Source organism: Notothenia coriiceps, unplaced genomic scaffold (assembly GCF_000735185.1).
Source record: "Notothenia coriiceps isolate Sejong01 unplaced genomic scaffold, NC01 NC01_scaffold00013592, whole genome shotgun sequence".
Lineage (NCBI taxonomy): Eukaryota > Metazoa > Chordata > Actinopteri > Perciformes > Nototheniidae > Notothenia > Notothenia coriiceps.
Window position 1 is genome coordinate 424,039 of NW_011346293.1, and position 21,741 is coordinate 445,779.

The 21,741-nt window shown below is 40.0% G+C and overlaps 1 protein-coding gene across 1 annotated transcript; it reads right to left on the bottom strand.

The window, feature by feature from the left end:
• Window positions 1-1,072: 1,072 nt before the first annotated feature.
• Window positions 1,073-21,035, bottom strand: ogdhb (oxoglutarate dehydrogenase b). The gene is made up of 23 exons (XM_010774165.1): window positions 20,949-21,035; window positions 19,560-19,968; window positions 16,399-16,587; window positions 15,444-15,537; window positions 11,070-11,185; window positions 10,473-10,627; window positions 10,197-10,343; window positions 9,648-9,738; window positions 9,224-9,403; window positions 9,008-9,136; window positions 8,592-8,771; window positions 6,648-6,800; window positions 5,949-6,051; window positions 5,715-5,843; window positions 5,480-5,630; window positions 5,085-5,212; window positions 4,708-4,886; window positions 4,479-4,550; window positions 3,866-3,991; window positions 3,710-3,782; window positions 3,429-3,592; window positions 2,713-2,867; window positions 1,073-2,626 (listed from the first exon to the last, which is right to left on the bottom strand). Exons 2-23 carry the CDS (start codon window positions 19,791-19,793, stop codon window positions 2,506-2,508), a joined length of 3,069 nt encoding a protein of 1,022 aa, XP_010772467.1. The 5' UTR covers window positions 19,794-19,968; window positions 20,949-21,035; the 3' UTR covers window positions 1,073-2,505.
• Window positions 21,036-21,741: the final 706 nt, after the last annotated feature.

Genomic DNA, 21,741 nt, shown 5'->3' on the forward strand with positions numbered 1-21,741 from the left:
GGGGGGGCTCTTGGGAAAAAAGGTTGGGAACCCCTGGTGTAGGAGTTACATGTGACTGTGCTGATTAATAAAGATTGAAAGCATACTCTGCATGTTGTTTAGTATATGAAACCCTATATATAACCCTAACCCTAACCCACTTGAGTTGTGGAATCTCATTTTGGCTGGGGCACTAGTCAATACAAAAATTACAAAACACATAAGGAAAAAAAAAACATAGCATACACTTCACATACAGCTCTCTTACAGCTGTTAACAAGAATAATTGGCTACAGTGTTCCCTGGATAATAAATCAAATACAGCTATTGTACAGGTAAATCAGCACAAATGCACTAATTAAAACAAAATAAACATTGATTTATGAGAGAATAAGATTATTCTAAATGTAAAAACAGCTTTATATAAAACTGACCTGGGTCAGGTCAGGTGGTCTGGCGTCTTGTCTGGTGATGGAAAAAGCGGGAAAGGGGTTAATGCGAGTTAGGAGGGAGGGACCGTATCTGGAATCACCTCGTAGGGTAAAGCGTTCATATTATACATCCATGGGGTAAAGCAGTCATTTTTAAATATTGGAGGCTTCTAAAAAAGAATGTCGATATACTTTATACATTCAGAAGTAAATGCACACTAGTATTTTCAATAAAAGTGCATATAGTTTTAATCTTATGATTTTACCCATTGTGCAGAATGGCCCCATTTCACAGTAAAAGGCTATATCTAGAATTATTGAATTGTTTATTAGGAATTAATGTGGTTTTCACTTAAATGCTGCTATAAATGTATGTATATACACTTCTATGTATCTTGTCAATTTCAATACACTAGTTTTATCTTAATCTATAATTCATAACATCATTATTTAGTTGATTATATTTTGTAGGATTATAATGTATCAGCGAAGTAGACCTTTAGTTTTTCAATAAAAAGTTATAAAGACACTAAGAGTTATGTATTTAAGTATAAAGCACATTATTCTATGTTTAAAAATGTATAATATAAAAAAGACTATACAAGAGGTTTTAGTAGCTCAAATAGACACAATAAACTCCAACAGCACTGTTCACCAGGAACTATAATCTTTATTTTTTAAAACAATAAAACATACAACACTTTATGAAAATAAATACATCCTACAAATCTGAGGAGCTGAGTAATCTCACATGTTGTATTACAAGTATTTTCCTTTGGAGGCATGATTGTTTTTTTGTTATTGAAATGTAATTTCAAATAATCCATTACATTTGGCACAAACAGACGTTTACAGTGATGAGACAGGACGTTGAGGGAACCATGGAGGAGGAAGAAGATTTCAAGCATGATATATGAAAAAACAACAAATTAGGTAAAATGAACTGAAACAAGGGGTGTGTGTGTTTATGTTACTGTAAATGAAGATGCACATGAAGCCACCCCTCTGATCGCAGGCAGATAACAACCTGGGTCATTTTAAAGTCTCTGCTGAACTCCGATACAAGTGCAGAAATACATTCATACGAGTCCCTTTAATCTAGTTCTCTCAAAAGGCAGACATTAATGTTTTCAAAAGGTTTCACTTTTGAATGTAGGGGGTCAAATCAAAAACATAATAAAAGGAGCTTAAAGACATCCCTTTATCCCATTATTTAGCTATTGTAACTCAGCCTTTCAAATAATCAATCAACATTATATTTGTATAGGTTTACCTCATTGTCCACTATCACACTGTAGTTGTGAAACATTCTTGGACATTCAACTCCATTTCAAAAAGGGAATCGTTTAATATTTTGGGAAATACGCTTATTTGCCTTCTTCAGTCAGTCAGTTGAGAATATAAACGCTAAATATGATACTACTCTCGGCAGCTGGTTAGTTTAGCTTAGCATAAAGTCTGTACACGTGGGGAAACAGCTGGCTGGCTCACAGTTCCTTTTTTAAAATGTCCCTACTAGCACCTTTAAAGTTTAACCAACTTACCGCGCATGGTTTTCCAACTCATCTACTTCTCGGGAAGAACACGCTTATGTCCTTGGAAATCTAACCATCCTTTAAAAATGTGCACTGAAGTTTCTTCATTTCTTATGGTGGTCTAAAACCTTTTCCTTTTTAGGCAATCTGCAACAGATCAATTCATTTTTTAAATAATTCTTCTGGAGGTGATTGCATACGGTTTATTGTGTGGAGGTGCAGAGCAGGTTGCTATTACTAAAATGAAGATCGAGTATTTGTCTTACAAATTAATGTAAGAATTCATACATTCATTGCAGGTGAACTTGCATTATTTTCTGTAATAGTGTCAAACACTGAACACGAGGTCTTCATGGTAACAGTGTTAAAGGTCATTGTGCGCTTTGTTTGAAGATTACGACTGATAGTAGGTCTGATATGGAGGTATATTGAGGAAAAAACACATCAATGCAAAGTGTTGTAGGTACAATTTAAAGCCAGTCTGGGGAGGGGTCCTGCACTGAAACTGGACAGGCAGGTGAGAGCAGAGGAGAGGGAGAGCGGAGGGAGGTGTAAACCAGTTAGATTTTTCCTGAGAATGCATCCAGATCGAACGCTGCGTCCACTAAGCGCTGCAGCTCCGTGAGGTGAGTCTTTTTGTTTCCAGTAGCTGGAGCTGCTGCAGGGTCACGACCAGCATACCTGCAAACATACACACACAGACACACAAAGTGACCATACATTCAAAGCAGAGATAGTTCCTGAAACTGTATTCCTGTAGAACTCACCAAACGGGGCGGGTATGGTTGGTGGTGGTGCAGATTCGGGGCTTGACGTAGTCGTGGTAACCCTGGTTCTTGTGCTCTTCCTGACACCACACCAGGTCAGCATTCGAGTAACGATCAGTCTCTGCTTTCACCAGATCAAACGGGAAGGGGGAGAGCTGAAAACAGAGAGAAAGGTCTGATGTTAATTATATATTTGGGCGATAATCCATTGTCATTCCCATTGGGGATACGGGGGACAAATGTTAGTTAGCGTTAGCCGTTTGCTACAACTTCATTCGTAAATTGTCAGCATTAAATGTGTGCTAAACTATCTGTTAGCAGTTCCTGTTAGCAGTGTACCCATCCATATACAGATAACTATCACAGGATTCATTTGATACTAAAGAAAACGTCTTTCTACTCGGATTTCCCAGCTAATTTGTTTTATTTACTCACAATGTAAACCAGAGATTAACTATTTGTATATCTTTAGAAAGTGAAAGTTAAGACCCCAAAAACAGAATAAATAATTTACAATTGTGATCATTAGTCTTGACCGAAATACTTGTATGTCACAAGTGAAGCTGCCTTTATACAAACCAGGCACATACATCACCTCCAAAACTGTTTTTGTTGTAAAACTGAAATCCACACACCCACTGCGCGTTCCCTTTCCCAATTTCTCCTCTTCAGTTTTAACTCTATACTTATAAACACCACCTTTATTCTTTTGTTACCTGTTCGATGCGAATCACAGCCACAGTGTCCTCCATGCCTCTGTTTTTGCGTTCCCGGGTCAGTTCATAATAGATCTTCCCGCTGCAGAAAACGATTCTCTTCACCTTTTCTGGGCTGGCAGCTGCAGGCCCCTCGTCTGGGATTAGACGCTTGAAGATGGTGGCTGCAGGATAACAAACACACACAAACTTTAAATAACACAGCAAGAAACCAACCAGTATTTTAGAGGGAAAGACCTCACCATCTTCACTTTCCTGCCCATCTTTCTGTCAGTACTGACCTGGCAGCATGTCATCAAAGCTGGACTTGGCCTCAGGATGGCGCAGCAGCGACTTGGGAGTAAACACTATCAGCTAAAGAAAGAGCACAGGGAAATGCTCAGTGAGCTCGAACCACATTATCTTGTGCTTTGATCCGTTTAAGGTGTGTCACTCACAGGTTTCCTGAAGGGCTGCAGGATCTGTCTGCGGAGGACGTGGAAGTAGTTTGCCGGAGTGGAGCAGTTCACCACGATCCAGTTACAGTCATACAGCTGATGCACTGCGAAGTCCTGAGTGATTTTCTGTGAGAGAAAGTAGAGTTGCAATTCAGAGCTAAGGTAGAAGTCATTACCAAAGAAACATGCAGTCACCTGTTAATATTCTTTGTCTTTTCTTTCTTTTCATGGAGAATCATTCTGTTCATTTTAGAACTGCCCTAACCCTTCAATACTTAGCCTATTTGGTTCACATCTTGGCAAACGAAAAGTATGATGAACTCTATAAACTCTCCATATAAAGTTGCAAGGCTCCACATCTGATCATGAGGTCAAACAAACTTCCGTGCAACATCAGATAAACAAGGAAAGTCACCTCACTATCTACACCTCCAGGATTGTAAATCAGCGTCATGGTAAGTCAGGTTGCTATGGTCACTAGCCATTTCTGATTTCACCATAAAGACAAACAAAGAGCTGGACTGAAAAGTGTCATTCTAATGAATATGAGCATCATCTAAAGTTATAAGGAGCATTGACAGAGGGAGAGAAATGTTATGTTATTGACACTCACAGGGAAAACATCAGGGTCATCATTGCACATCTGTAGAAACCTCTCAGGGCGGGCAGACGAGTGCTCTGGACCCTAAGAGAAAGGGAAACAAATGAACACCAATCAATAATCGACAGGTAAGATGTTTTGAACAATCTCCTGTGATAATGTTGTTCAGCACTGGTGACATTGCAGCTCCATGAGACAAAGACAAGTCAGAATGTAGCAGATCAAGTTTCTCAGTTCCTACCATCCCCTCCATGCCGTGAGGAAGCAGCAACACAATGCCGTTCTGTCGGACCCACTTGGCCTGACCCGAGCTGATGAACTGGTCGATGATACACTGGGCTGTGTTATTAAAGTCTCCAAACTGGGCCTCCCACAGCACCAGCGCATTGGGACTGGCCATGGCAAAGCCTAGTTCAAAACCTGCACAAAGAAAACGGGCACAAACAGAGCAGGTTCAGTAAATAAAACACTATCCAACATTTATATAAGGTTTGTTCTCCATCTTGCTCTACTTCCAAAGTAAATACAATCCCAAGTAGCTTCCCTAGAAAGAGTTACCCATCAAGTTACAGGTACCACAGATTCAAAAGTACCAACAGTTTTGCGTATGCTACTCACCTAGTACTCCATACTCAGATAGAGAGCTGTTGCACACAGTGTAAGGAGCTTGATCAGGAGAAACGTAGTTCATGGGGATGCAGATCCTCTTGTCAACGTTCTGGTCGTGAAGAACATGGTGTCGATGGCTGTGGAGGAAATCATTTAGTCAAGTCAGTTCAAGTGAATTTGATTTATATAGCACCAAATCATTACAGAGGTTGTTTAATGGCACTTTTTATACATAGCAGGTCTTATTTTCCAGTTGAACGTACAGCAGTAGTTAGTTGACAGTTCTCATAGTGTGGGGGGGGGGGGGGGGGGGTTTCTCTGAAGTCACTTTTACACAAAAGTTGCCCAAAACACAGAGAAAAATACATTTACAAAGCAGTTAATGTTTTTTGTGTCAGGATTACCTGAACGTGCCTCTCTCCACATCCTGTCCACTGAGGCGAATGTGTATCCCCTCTTTGAGCAGAGAGCCAAAGGCCATGTATTCTCCAAGAGCCCAGTCACACACCCGCTGATCCACCATATTTGCACGGCCCTTTAGGATACGACTCAAACCTGAAACATGGAAACACGGCATTCAAAAACAGACATGACAGCCCAATAAGGGGTTGTTTGAAACAGGAGAAGATCATAAAGTACCTCCGTGGATCGTGAAGTCTTCCACAGGCACAGAAGAAGCGATGTTTCCAATATGTTTGAGCTCCTCTTCACTGATGCCAGTCGGAGGGCTGTGCATAGTTTTGGGTTGTCCATCCAGGTTGAAGAAATCTGCAGACAGACACACAAACACATCACAAGGAAGAAATGTCCAGACCACATTCTGTAGAGAAGACATACAAGTTAGAACACAAATAAAAGAACAAGACTCCTTACCAGGCCACGGTGAGTCCAGCCAGTGTTTGATGTGAAGGATCTTCTCATCTTTGGAGCGGTTGTAAGCATCTTCGCATATTTTGTCGTACCTCGCCACTTCCTCCTGAAAAAGATGAATGCAAGTTCATTGAAAACTTGAATATATCCGTCTCCAAAGAAGCAACTTTCTGTCTTGTGTTTAGTATATAGGTCTCCAAACATATTCACCTCCTCCAGAGAGTTACAGCGTTTGACAGCCTTTGATTTTGGCATGACTTTCAGAACAGGAAGGATGTTAGCTTCAAACAAGTGACCTCCTTAATGTCTCAAATAACTGACATGATTAATTGCCCTCTAAATCTCCTGTCTTTGTACAGTACTTCATTCAAATCCTCTTTTAAGTGAAGCTCCTCACAGGAATTGGAATTAGAAATGCATAAACTCTTTTTTTGTGTCTGAAAGTCATCCATTATTCTGTCTAGTCCCTGCTGCTATCACAACAGCTTTTTTCCATTTGCACCTCTCAAACGCACAATTCCTTGTCAGACTATTCAATCCCCCTTTCATTGAGATAGAGATGCTTCATAATGTCTCACAGAGCCGAGATGTCTTTCACATTGCTGACAATGAAACCTACATGGTTTTTTCAATTTGCAAAAAAAGCTGTACATATTGAGCGTGCTTGATAAGCAGTAGCTACAGCAGGGCAGGCTGCTTTACCTCATATGCCTGTGTTGTGACCACTCCCTCAGCAATGACTTTCTCAGCAAACTTCTGCAGGACCCCTTTCTGCTTCTTGATCTGCTTGTACATGAGCGGCTGGGTGAACATCGGCTCATCCATCTCATTGTGGCCATTACGTCTGTAACACACCTGAATGTGAGAAAACAAGAGGTTAGGCATTTTCTTATGTCAACAATCAAGTGACCAATTCAGTACTTCATCTGTGTCACCCTTAATTGCTCTATTGACTCGTTCAGGTCAAAGTTCAAGGTTCCCATTGTCTCATATGTATAACCACATTATGTTAGTTATTTATGCATTTTTTTTTTTGTATTCCCTGTTCCTCTATGGTTAATAAACCTGAACTGCTTTCTTTGCCTGTCCCCTTACGCCACTCTTAGCCTCTCGACCCCAATAACAATGTTTTTTATTTATTAAAATTGTTTCTATATTGTAGATTAATACTGAATACATCAAAACTATAAAAGAACACATATGGAATTATCTAGTAAACAAAAAAGTGTTACAGAAAATCCAGAATATGTTCTTTGCTGGCTACTGCGGAATGCTGTGGTAGCCATGCTGGTTAAGTGTGCCTTGAATTCTGAATCAATCACCAACAGTGTCACCAGCAAAGCCCCCCCACACCATCACACTTCCTCCTCCACACTTCACAGTGGGAACCAGACATGCAGAAACCATCCGCTCACCTTCTCTGCGTCTCACAAAGACACAGCGGTTGAAACCAAAAATCGCAAATTTGGACTCATCAGACCAAAGTACAGATTTCCACTGTCTAATATCCAATCCTTGTGTTTCTTGGCCCAAACAATTCTCTTCTTCTTCTTGTTCATCCTCAGTAGTGGCTTCTTTGCATCAATCGACCATGAAGGCCTGATTCACGCAGTCTCCTCTGAACAATGGGTGCTGAGATTTGTCTGCTGCTTGAGCTCTGTGATCATTGATGTGGGCTCTAATCTGACGTACTTTAATTTGCGGTTTCTGAGGCTGGTAACTCTGATGTATTTATCCTCTGCAGCAGAGCTAACTCTTTCTCTTCCTTTCCTCATGAGAGCCAGTCTCATCATAGCGTTCGATGGTTTTTGCGACTGCGCTTGAGGATACATTCAAAGTTCTTGACATCTTCCGGATCGACTGGCCTTCATTTCTTAAAGTGATGATGGACGGTCGTTTCTCTTTACTGAGTTGAGTCGTTCTTGCCATAATATGGATTACAACAGTAGTCAAATCGGGCTTTCCACTGAGCGTCACCCTACCTCTGCACAACACAACTGATGGTCTCGAACACATTAAGAAGGCAAGTCATTCCATAAATGGACTCTTGACAAGGCACACGTGTTCATTGAAAACCATTCCAGGTGACGACCTCATGAAGCTGATTGAGAAAAGCCAAGAGTGTGTAAATCTGTCATCAAGGCAAAAGGTGGCTACTTTGAAGAATATAAAATAAAAATCATATTCTGGATTTCTTAACACTTTTTTGTTAACTAGATAATTCCATATGTGTTCTTTCATAGTTTTGATGTCTTCAGCATTAATCTACAAAGTAGAACAAATTATAATAAATAAAAAACTTCGAATTCGAAGGTGTGTCCAAACTTTGGACTGGTAGTGTACTTTATCAAAAACAGCTGTTAGTTTATTTACCTTTCTAAAAGTGCCTTTGATTGAAACCTCCTGCTGACAGTTGACCAATTTTTTTAATGTAACATCTCTAGTTTCTCTCCCATGAACCTGTCCCCAGCTGCTGTCTCTCAATGTATCACTGGAGGATTTAGGCATGAACGTGACCTTTACTTTCCTCACAACCAGATTCTCAACTTCCTACATCTGTCAGGCTTCTCTTTCAAATTTCAACAAAGATGGATTGGTATATTGCTGACATTATTTGACTTGACAAAACACCTCCTATAAACTTACCAGGTCTACGACTACGTCTTTGTGGAAAGTGTTTCTCCATTCAGATGCCACTTTACACACATATATTACAGCCTCTGGGTCGTCTGCATTGACGTGGAAGATGGGTGCGTTGACCACGCGTGCTACATCTGTCGGATAAGGAGAGGAACGTGCCATCCTGGGATCTGTGGTGAAACCAATCTGTGTGGAAGAGAGTTTTAAATTACTACAATAACAGCTGTTATCATCATCAAGTGCAAAGTTGAAGACATTGTTATGATTTATTATGCCCTCAAACTTATAGAAAATAACATTAATGTAGCTGTACTGTTTTCTTTTCAATTTTGTTTTGGTAATATTCTAAATGACTTTAAAATCACAGTGTATGCTGAAATAAAATATGGACATGATAGCATGCTAGCTGTGAATAAAAAGACCTGGTTGTTGACCACCACATGAATGGTGCCATGTGTAGTGTAGGACGGCAGGTCAGACAGGTGGAAAGTCTCGTACACGATACCCTGGCCTGCAAATGCAGCATCACCGTGAAGCAGAATAGACATCACCTGTGAAATCATTCAATAGGTTACAAACATGTTAAGAACACAAGGAAAGGTGCTTCTCTTCTTCCATGTTTGAATAAACCTCAGTACCCTCTTGCCCTCAGTGTCTCCGCTGTAGAACTGCTCAGCTTTGGTCTTGCCCTGCACCACGGGGTCCACAGCTTCCAGGTGGGACGGGTTGGCCATGAGGGACATTGAGATTTCCCGGTCGCTGACCCGGTTCATCCTCTTGTGATACATCCCCAAGTGATATTTCACATCACCAGAACCCTGAGAGCAGAATATCACAAAAAAGTGAAACCCATCAACCTCAGGAAGACTGTTTAGCCTTACACTTATGGTTAATTGATGGCATTTAAAAGGAAAACAAAAATAAAAAATGATTGTCAGTTGAGGCTCTTTATCAAGTCAATAAATATATTTTCTTTTACAACAAACAAATAATCACTGAATACAAAAGAATCAACAGATTCATTGGAAATGGTCATTATCAGTCCTAGTGACCTGTTCAGACCTCATCAGCAGCCTCTAGCTTGGAGTCAAATTGGCAGAAGATTTGGTCCAGCTCTTTCCGGATCACGTTAGCGAGAACATTCAGCCTTCCTCTGGAGATGGAGAAGTTACATTAGGAAGGGAAATTCAAGCAAAGGCTTTTTCATCAGATGCTATCATGTGACAAAAAGGGTTGAAACCCCCCTAAACTGGAATCACTGAGTTTATTAGCGACACTGATATTCGTCAGGGATCAACTTCATAAAGTGGAATAACATCATTGTATCATTGTACATGTGAAAATACACATATTTAAAAAAAGAAAACACTCATACAAGACAGTTCAACAATAGTTATTAAAGGATGAAGGAGTTAACAAATCATGATCATAAATGTTTTAATGATCAAAAGTCTCATATCTAAGGTGGGAACATCTACTAAACCTTGATTTGATCTTTCCAAGCGTCAACAATGTGTGCATTCGGCAAACGCTGTAGGAATTGAAATAGATTTTGGCCCTGAAAAAGAGTGTTTGGTATCTTATTGGATAAGATGTAATGTCATTGTCTACCTGTGAGGCATCCCCATGATCACACTCTCCACTCCGCTCAGACTGGACATGTCGATGATGGTTTTGAGGGCCGGGATGAGCGATTCACAACCCTCCAGACCAAAGCGTTTCTCTGACGACCATTTCCTCTGGAGGAACTCCTCAAACCTGTGAAGGTGTGCTGCGTCACATTGTGGCTCAGAACATCTATCCCCCTGCCCAAACTCCCCCTGCAGCTGCTTTGCATGCTTTTATAGTTGAGGAGTATAAGGAGTGTTGAGGAATGTGTAGACAGACCTTGTGGAGCGGATCATTCTGGCCAAAAGAGTCTTCTTCTCCTCCAGACTGAACTGCATGATTCCAGGTGTCTCGAACTTCTCTCTGATCCACTGGCACTGCTCCAAGTCATTAATGAACATGAACTCTACTCCGATGTGTTGACAGTAGGCCATCTAAACGAGAGAGAAGAACGTTTTAACTCTACTCTTCACTATCATGTCCTGGTAAAGCTTGAAGCTGATCTCAGTGTTCACTTGGCTGCTCAAACGCATTAAAGGGGCCCTATTCCGATCATTTTCAGGTTCATATTTGTATTTTGTGCTTCTACTGTGACATGTTTACATGCTTTAATGTTCAAAGAGCTCTTTACTTTTCTCATACTGCCAGTGCTGCTACACCTTTTGTCACCCTCTGTCTGAAACCAGAGCCCAGTCTGCTCTGATTGGTTAGCTGGCCGGCTCTGTTGCTCATGTTAAATAATTGCTATCAAACATTTTATTTATTGCTATTATTAAATTACATTTTTGTACTAAATTTGTTTTTATCCTGTTATTATACTTTGAATGGCACCACTGCATAAAAGGTGTCCATTTTGACACATTTTAAATACTTTACTTCCAGTCGTCGGATAATCTCTCTGAGAGGCAGAGAGCTCTCGCTGCCCCCAATGAAAGTGGTGGTGGGGAGCCGGAACACCTTGTCCAGGTCGGATTCCACCAGTCCGTAAACACCTGTTTCAAAGACATTGACATGAGCAGAAAGCGTAGGCATGCAAATCAGGTCAAGGTCAGGCTTAAAAACAGCTTGGAACAGAAAAATACCACATGACTAACATATTATTAAGACACAGAAGAGGAGGAAACATCCGTAAATAGAAGATTATCTGGAATGTGTGACCCCTGCTTACTTTTTTTAGTTTACTTTTATTACCATTTAACTGCCTTAACAGCTGTCTCATCTGTCAGATTACATTTTGTCCAGAATACTAAAAACATGGGAGCGGTGGAGATGAGGAGGTGTCGGCGTTCTGGCGATTTACTCGGAAGGCTTCAGTCGAAGCTGCTGGGAGTCTTCACAGCAGCTTCGACTGAAGCCGGTCCCCAACTCCGGGGACTTCGGGTGGCAGTATACGATGTGAAGTTGTTCGCGGCCTGCCAGTAAACCCAAAGCAGAAGAAGAAGAAGTGAAGTCAGCGGCTTCATTTGCATAATCTTCCCTCAGGGACTTATTCCGGTGTGAACGTGATCTACTCTTTAGTTCCATGAGGGAACTAAGTGCTGGGAACTAAGTACAGCAAAGTACTTGGTGTGAAATCGGCAGAGACAAAGAAAGGAGAAAAAGTAGATTATGTTCTCATTATTGGATTATTAAGAGAGTTTGAGAACACCTCATTATATCAAATCGGTCACATAATTGTATCTTTTGTTCCCTGATGAGGCCAAAGCTCTCTTGGGGTTACTACAGAATCATCACTGAACTCAACACAGTTTTAAAGTGTCCCAGCTTTCAGGCCCCGAGGCTCTGGGCAGACCTGACAAACAAGATCAGACATGTGTCTTTCAAATCAGCTTGAAAGGTTTTCACCTGAAGCTGTGGCTTTTGGCATCTTCTTTTGTTTGTCTTTGTAATGCAATGTTAACTTTATTAATCTAGTTTCCATTTTGTTACTGCCTCCATCAGCATTATAAATTATGATAAAGCCTGACTTTATAGATCTGTTATTTGTGATGTTCTTGTAAGAATGCAAAGGGGGAAAAAAAGGTTTGGTTGTTAAATACTTTTTTTTATTCATTCATTATTTCTTCATCTATAAAATGTGCAATAAATTATACTGTGAATCTCACTTAAACGCTTGCTTGACAACTACAGTATATAGAAACTGGTTTATAAATGATCTGTTATTTGATTCATTAATTGATTTGTTCATATCTTATTTTTTTCACTGATGCATCAACTAAATTGTCACATTTTCTAACGTTCCTTGTGTTTATGACTTAATTTAAACAACTTGACAGGACATTGCTGACGTCACCTTTGACTAAACTGCACAGTATGTTAAACAAGGCACATTAAAAAGCAGCTTACGTGGTTTAAGCAGGAAACCAACAGGACTGATGGACTGATGGGTTGGATTCTGTGTGAGACACTATAGCTTGAGCTCGTGTTGATCATTCTAAAGCATGTTATGTACTGGATGCAGCAAACAGAGATAAGACTAAATGAAACAGAGGAGGAGGGGGGGGGGTGGGTGTATCTATGTGTGTGTTCGTACACCTCTGTCAGCAAATGAGTGCAGGCTGCTGTGCTGAGGACAGGGGGTTTACAATCCAATATGGCCGAGTCCGCTCTGTGTTACATAAGAGACCTTTAGACTCCCCTCTGTGAACAGCCCCTGCATGACATTTGAAAAAACACACTTGCTTTCTTTGATGATTGCAAAGTTTAAGCAGAATAATTGAATGCTATAATAAATGAGTGTCTGTGTCCAATCTAATCGCAGTAACATTTCAATGAAGAAGGCCCAGATAAGCCCGGATATGCTCCGTTTGATGCCACTGGCTGCTGAGCAAAGGTTAGAAGCAGCCGACAACACACACACGCCTCCTTTCCAAGCATTACTCAACACATTTTTCACATTTTCCACAAGAAGAGATGAAAACCAACATGGAGAAGAGCAGGGAGAACCACAACACCAGTTAATAAGCTAATGATAAACCACAGGAAAGTGGTTTCAGGAACACCACGCAGCGATAAAAGAGCAGAGAACAAGGTTTTAAGTTCTGCTCCGACCTCTTATCAGATTCGACAGACGTTCTTTAAAAAAAGATCAATCTGGAGGCATGGAGAGAAACAAACACACACACTGTAATTAAGTATTTCACAGAGCCTCTCATTAATTCTTTCAGGCTGATTTGGACCCCGAAACCGACCCATTGCTCGACCTCTGTGAACCTCAGCGCCACCAGGACAAAGCAGAACCCGGTGAGACTGAACAATGGCCCGAGTATCTGTGGAAACATCCTACAACAGCTCATAACAATCACCTGTGTTTGAACTCAGAGGCCTAACCTTTTCATGAGGAACAATGACAGTTCGATGCAGGCATGCATAACTCGCCACAGCAAAAACACACACACACACACACACACACACACACACACACACACACACACACACACACACACACACACACACTGTTTGTGTGAACTATTTGCACTCCTGCGACAAATCTGACAAGTCAGTGTTTGGTTAACACAGTAGTAACACAGTAGTAACATGTTTTCAAAACAGAAAACTGAATACCCAGTAATGAAATACCATGGAATTGGCTGATGTTGATCACTGCCCCATATATGGTGTTGTGTTAACAACCACCAAGCATGTCTTCTTATCTTGTTTTCCTCAGAAACTATAAAATAATATGCCTCACAGTATGTGCTGATAACAGGAGGGACATAAAGATATCCCTCAATAATAATCTGGTCAAATACATTTGAGGTATAAATAATTACAAAATAAATAAAAGCGAAGGCAGCCCATTTAGTAGGGCATACTTTACTTGAATGCTTTCTATCCCGTCCATTAGGGATGAATTATTGTGTCATAAATTGTTAGATATTTAGATTAAAGTAATAAGCATCAATAAAACATTATTTTGGGTTGACAGATTGTGCGAGGCGTTTGTCCTCCTCTAACACAACTCCCTTTGTCTTGTTATCTTGCCCTGTGTTTCACATTGATAGCTTCTTAAAAAGAGAAAGCCTTGGACCACGTGTTTATGACTTACCCATTACAATAACAAATAACTAATGCAGTTATTGCTGTTAGCAATTCTTTATCAGTCTCCTCTTCTATTAAATAATCTACTATGTCTGCATTCCGACCTCAGCACAGGGTGACTTCATTAAAAACACATGTGAGAGTCAATTTAACAAAACATATGGACACATTGTGTCGCCTCCAGCAACATTTTGAAGGCTAACCGTAGTTGTTATATTTGGCATATGAACTAATGAACTGCGGTGTAAAACATGTTGTCTGAGTTCATACCAACACCAACAATTGTAATGAGTTCATCCTCGAGTCATGTTTGTGACAAAATAGGGCCGACAAATGGACAACTCAAAACGTTAATTCTCAAAAACAAAATGTATCAAAAAGATACAAATCTAGGTAACAGTAAAACCTGAAAAACTGTTTGATAATTCATCGTCTATTAAACTATAGAAAAATGAGAATATACGCCAGCCAGAAGTTGATCTTTTAATGTCTAAAAATAATAACTTAATTATTTAAATATGTTTTTGTATAATATACATATTTTTGTATTTATCTTTCATTTGCTTAATTGTAAAATGCAGCAACTGTCATAAAACTAAATTTCCCCTGTGATAAATAAAGTAGAATGAAGATAAATACAATTCTAATTCATAAATACACCCCAAACATCCACAAGTAGGGCAGAAGTCCCTTTGTTTTAGGAAATGAGATCAGCTTTTGGCTACATCAATAGTGGTAGAGGAAAGGACTTTTTAAAATGAAATGGAAGCATTTTCACAAGAGTATGAGCAACTGCTCTGAAGCCCGTAGCTCCTCCTCATCTGTTTGTCACTCAGTTTGTTATGGGAGGGCTTCAGCTCGGCAGCCATGAAGCACTGCGGCTTCAACTCAGCCACGTGGTGACCTCTGACCTTAAGCAAACTCCATGAAAGGAGGAGTGTGTGTTGTTCAACGCAAGTAAGCCAAATAGGTGGGAGGCCGATGGCAGTGGGGAGCTCACTCGGGATAAATAACTGATGGATGTGTGACATGGACAACAGGAAATACAGAGTGGTAAACAGAGGAGAGTAGAAAGACACTCATTGAAAGGTGGTTGGTTTGCGTAAAAAGAGGAAAAAAGGGATCCAAAAAAAAATACAACAGGAAGTGTGAATGACAGGGACAGAGAGGAACACCTTCATAACATGTCAGGACGTTTAAATTTCTCACCAACGTTCTGGAAACCAACGGTACAAGGGGTATCGTCGAAGTCTACACAGCTGATCTCCAGGGGGTCCAGCTTGGCTATGTGATGCCCTCGTACCTACACACAAGGCAACGCAGCTCATTAAAAGTGTGTGGATGGTTTCACAGGTCAACCCATTCCTGCAGATCAGTGTCTGTCTGCTTTAGGAAACTGCTGACCACTTCCTACAAGATTTCCTAACCTATCTACACATGTTAGCAGAATCTTAAAAGCAGATGTAGGAAGTTTTTGTAAAAAAAAAGAAGAAATGTACTGCTAACAGACACAATGTTTGATTAACAGGACATTCATTAATTAAACACACTGATATACTCGTTGTGCAAACCTACAAAGTAAAACATCATATTAAATATTTCAAAATGTGCTGTTTACTTATTCTCTACTAAGATTCAGAGGCACATTTTCAACCTGACAATATTTTGTCACCGAATACCAGCTGCAATGCTTAAAGTACATAAAAGGCTTAGAAACGTATATTATCATCTATATAATAATATAACAGTAGTTTACAAATGAATACTTTTATATCTGATACTTTTACTTTTGTGTTTTGGCTTTATTTCATTATCCTGGATCCAAAAAAAACATTTAATTGAACATTGATTTTGTTATGTCTTTAAAAATATTGGTTGATACGTTGTTGTATGATATTTTAAAACTCCCAAACATCAGTATCAGACCCACAAATTCAGTATCTACCGTCTGAACTTAGCATAACTCTAAAATGCTTCAAAGTAATAATACTGTAAAGAAAAGTATGAAGAGGAACAAAATAATGTGTATAAAATATGTTTACGTTCTGAATTATAGTCAATGTCCCTGTCAGAAGATAGTGTGGAGTTCTAGAAATGATATAAGAGCTAATTCAGTGGTAAAAAGGATTGTACAAGTGACATAATCAGCTCAGGTTTAGTATACCTGGTATGCCCGTATGAGTGAATGCACGGCTTGATGATCCTGCACCAGTTTCTCCAGATTGGGCTGAGCCCCCATCAGGGCCTGGACCCCGGTCAGTCCCTGAGACGACCCACTGAGGGGGGGGGGGCTCTGATAGGCCGCACCAGGCGGAGCCCCTGCGTTAGCGTTACGGAAAAATATATCCCAGGACTGCAGGGAGAAACAGGAAAGAGAATAAAAGAAGGTTAGTACTCACCACAACATTTGAACAGTTTCTATCTGACGATGGCCCTATTTAAAACCCTATTTGGAGCCATCAAAGTGATCTTTATTTGATTTTATAACTTTTTACTGCAAATGTTGTCCTATGGGGGCCCTATGATATGCCTAGCAATTTCCACTTCAACACATCCAATAACTTAGAACCAAGAATGTCAATAAAAAGTCAGATAATCAGAAATATTTTTGCGAAACATTGTCTTTGAACCATAAATGTCTTAGCCAAATGTTGTGCCAGCCCATCTAGTTTATGTCGAGCAATTGCCTTGAATACTGGAAAATGTGATCTGCTGAATAACAAATAAAGACTAGGAGGATCATCAATGTCATGTGATTAGAAAAATGATCCTTGAGGTTTCCTTAATCTGTCACTGTGAGGAAGCACAGCATGATGAAAGAAACTTTTGTGTTAATCATTTGCCATGACAAACTGCTGGTGTCTTACTGAACGATGATAAGATATCCTGAATTACCCGGCTGCACTGTGAAGATGTTGCCTTGTTCTAGCTTAGAGATAACGATTAATGTACTATATTTTCCCAGCATTGCAAATGTCAGTGTGAGCTTGCAAAGAAGAATGTATTGTAACGTTTCTTCAGTACTGGCCTTACCTATTTGACTGAGCTTTCAGGTCCAACCATAAATGTTTGAATTGAATCAGTTTGGCCTATTGATGATGTGCTTTATAATACTGCAATTGCCACCATACATTTCAGGGCAATCAAAGAAAAAACATTGAGATATTTCAGTCCGGACCAAAGTTGTGCACACTGCACTATGTATACCTTGCATCTGTGTTTCTAACCAGAGAGGAGAGTAATTGGTTTATTTATCTCAGAGGCTTTTAGGATCAGTAGTCGCAGCGTAAAGGAAGCTTCTTTACTTCGCCTCTGAAGTGGCATATCAGCTTACAGGTAGAGCGTTACATAACATTTTTACTACGCCACCGTAAAGGGATATTAACTCTTGGAAGCACATGCCTCACTCCATTACTTGCAGACAATGAATGCATGGTGTCTGATATTACAGAAAAAACATCATGACTTGATCAAATCCCAACCAAAGATAAACAGTCTTTGAAGTGACAATGAATCAACAGTCTTGGACCAACCTTATATGTTTGTTCAGCATTATTTTCATGGCTCTCCATTGTGAAAGTGTGTGTCCAATGGTTCCAGTTTACTCCCCCTTATGATGTTTATCAGTTATCTGGATTGTTAATCTGAAGCTGTTTAACTTGATGAGCAACTTCTAGATAAGCTTTGGAACATTTAATCAGCCTTTCTAGTCATTTGAAATGCGTTTGTTAATGCTGGTTTTGTCTATAAAGTTACATTCAAAAGAGTTATTTAGTGTTGTTTTGACATGCCTGAAGCAACTCTATGTATAAGGTAATTCGTCGATTTACAGGAAGTTGTTGTTGGACTGGAGCCAGTATTTTAAATCAGCTCCAGGCTGTGGGTCTAACAGTCAACAGTAGAACTGGCTTAAGGCATGAGCAGTCCTAAAACAAGGGTACAACAACCCTCACATGAATGTATCTGACATACGTTGCATGAAAAAAAAAAACATGTATATTACAAATCGTACTATATAGGTAAGGATAGTCTTCTGCCCTTTGCGGTCTAGACATCGTGGCTGTTGAACTCAGTATCCCCTTTTAAATCCCTCCTCAAAACCCATTTTTATCTCAAAGTTCAGAGTGCATTTTGACTAGAGTAGCATGGACACTTAGTCTGTGTGGGGGAAACTTCTGAAGCAATTGGAGTCAGAACTCTGAGAGAGACACATGGAGAGCTGGAGCTTTGATGGCAAACACTGACGGTTTATTTGGAGCTTCGACCGGAGAATTCACAAGACATGTCACGGGCCACGGGTTGACCACACGGTTGAGATGCCACAATCAACTCTGAAGAACTCTACCCCAGACCCATGTATTTAGCTAGTTCAGAGAGAATAATCAACGTTGTGCTCAACAAGAAAGAATGATAACACCTCTATCAGCTGACGCCAACAGGCAGGAACAGGGAGGCAAACGACTGAGAGCACAGCAGCCAAGGTTACAGGTGCCTGTGCTCAGTCAGTATGAACTGATAAACTGGGTCAAAGTTATGGGCCTTGGAAATTATTTCCCTAACAGTCTGGACACAGATGTTGCTTTTGAGTGTTAATAATACAATAAAAAAATCTAATCTATAAGGACCATTGTGGTTTGGAGAAATAGCATAAAATCTCGACAAAAGTAAAGTTAAACTACCTTTATGGCCAACTACCACTACAGATAAGTGAAGAAAATGTGTTTTGGTTGAACAAAAACTGATCCTTTTACATTATATTTGAATCTGACCTGCTTTTGGTCCATCATCATCAAGTAAATCAAGTCATTTAAATTTCGATCATTTAAACCCTTTAATCCCCTAACAGGCTGACGTCAGTTTGGCCACTTAGATGCTAATGAGGTTTATTGCATTAGGGATGTTGTTCAAAAACTTCTATATGATATTAGTACAATCGTAATGAGATATGTAATTGTACAACCTATGTAAACCTACTTTGTTTCCTGGGTTCAACATCTTTCAACGTGAAATAAGCACACTCACAATGTGTGTTTGTCCCTCTGCTGTGCTGCGTGTCATTCACTTTTTGAACTATTGCTCGCTGCTGTGGTTTCTGAGATGCCAAACATGCATAAGCAAATTCACAAACACACAGAGTACTAGAAGTGTCTACGCTTACCTTTACCCTACTAACTGCTGGACAGGTATCTGTAAACATTGAGAAACATTTGTTTGTATCTGTATGGGCCTATCAGAAGGAAAGTGAAGGGGCCCTACTGAATAGTAAACCTGACCTGAACCTGTTTTGTGTGAAAATATCAAATACAAGCACAAGCTGTACATTACCTTGTGGACATTCCTGGGGTTTTCCAGCCATGCATAGTACATCTCCTCCACATAGTTAGAGCTAGTGCCATTAAGAAAGGGCTCAGCAGCCACAGATGTGTTCAGGCACCTCACAGGCTTAAACGTCCGTAAACCCCCTTCTATCGCCAAGAGTCTGGGCTGCGATATGCTCAGGGCTGACTGTGCAGCCGTTAAAGGCCGAAGCCTTGCCATTGTAGTCCTTAAGCGATGCATGGCTGCAGATCAGCCACAGCTACTATCCCTCCTTATTCCTGGAAGAAAGATACAGCAGCACTGTCCCCGAACAAAATAGATCCTCCAGGCTCCTCAAAAGCTGCCTTCTTGTTCCTCCTCTGCTGGCTTCTCCTCTTCTTCTGCTCTTTCTCTTCTGCCGGTCGTCCACTGGATCCTGTTGAGGGAAAAAGTAAATATTGGGCAACCGAAACATTGTACATCGTGTGCAACAAGTTAGCAAATCTGAAAAGATAAGATTATGTTTCTGTTACTTTTTAGCAAACGTAAGGAAAATAGGCCTTTTTGTGGAGTTTTGAAGCAGAAGGAGAGTTTATGTATCAAGTCAAATTAAACTACTGTATTTATTGTCATGAAGCTAAACATCAGGGCACAAATGTGGCTCCTTTGTAAAATAGTTTAGTTTGGTGTTGTATTGTCATTTGCACAACCATTACAGAGAGACAGTCGTTGGCAATTGTAGATCTCAGACAAAATGCGTAGAAAATATGTCTACAAATAAAACCATAGTGGGTTAGTTAAATATAATGATAACTTATACCATATATATTGAATTACTATGTGCTGTAACGTCATCTACATGTAACTTATATGTTGTCTAGATCAGATGATAAAACTCAGTACATTAGGTGCTGAACATCCTAAAGATAGACCACCTATACCCATGGGGGAGCGTCCCACTCATAACCAATACATCTGGGTAAAGAACACCCCCAAACAATGGAGATAGAAACTCAGAACAGCAATAAACATACACATGGAAGTATGGTGGCACAAATACGCCAAACGATTAAAAGTGTTGGTACATTAGTTTCAAATGTGCTTTAACCCGTTAACTACGACAACTTTTGGCTTATTTTGTAAGGTTCTAATGGCTCTTATTTAGGTTATTAGGTTGTTAGGTTTAATCGACAAGATGCGAGTGGGTTTTCAATCTGAGCAACTGTTTGTCCGGTAAAACAAGTTCATTCACACATATTCACCCACAGCTCCACGCTGGAGGCAAACAAACTGCATTTCAGTCAATGTAGCCTCGCGTGCAGGACACACAGTCCGTTAACGTAACGTCTCTCTCTTCTAAGTTGACGGCGAAGCTTCAACTTTCGCTATCGTAAACAAATGTCTCGAGTTTGTTACCTTTTGTCACTGTTTTTCGCGTGGCTCTCTGCCCGGGTGAACGAGGAGCAAACTGTCCTAAAATCCAGAGCGCGAGCCGGATGCGGCGTGTGCGAACTAAAAAAACTTACTGCAGCGCGAGAGCTGAGGAGCTGAGTCGCGCGCCCGGGCACTGTCTAATCACTCTAGTGCTGATCTGCGTCACGCGGGTTCGTGACGTCAGCAAAAAGTATGAACTGTCCTCAAATGTGTACTTACAATTGCAACACAGGAGTAAATACTTATACTCTCCTTCGATGATGTAAACATGTACAATATTTCTTAATATAGAATAGTGAAAGTATTCAATTCAAATGTTTTATTGTGATGTGCAAAATCTCTTCAGCGAAGATCTTGGCAATGAAAATATTTAGTCCCTCTTCCAACAGTGCAGCAGACAATAAGACTTAACATAACAAAAATAAATAACAGAGTGCAAGAACTATAGTGTAAATTACAATTGTGCAAATAAATATGCATGAGTATTTAAACTGTACATGTCAAATTGAAGATAGGACAGAATGTACAATAAAATAATATTGGAATAAAATACTGCCTATTGTATAAATATATAAATATGTGGATTGTTAACAGATGTATGAGTTATAAACAAATGAATAAATGAATTTGAAGACATCTAAAGAGCTCAGGAATTCATAAATCTTATTGCTGTAGGAAAATGTTTTACCTGAGTCTGTTACGATAATAGAAATATGAAAGTAAAAGTAGCCCCAAATTATGCTTTAGGCTTTAAATGATGTACTCTTCCTACTAC

Bases quoted from the DNA above. Each gene is read 5' to 3' on its own strand.
- ogdhb (XM_010774165.1), bottom strand. From the start codon at position 19,793: ATGCATCGCTTAAGGACTACAATGGCAAGGCTTCGGCCTTTAACGGCT. The intron at 16,588-19,559 runs GTAATGTACAGC...TTCTCCCTGCAG, and splicing joins ACCCCAGGAATGTCCACAAG to TCCTGGGATATATTTTTCCG. The intron at 4,551-4,707 runs GTAGGAACTGAG...CCTTTCTCTTAG, and splicing joins CTCACGGCATGGAGGGGATG to GGTCCAGAGCACTCGTCTGC.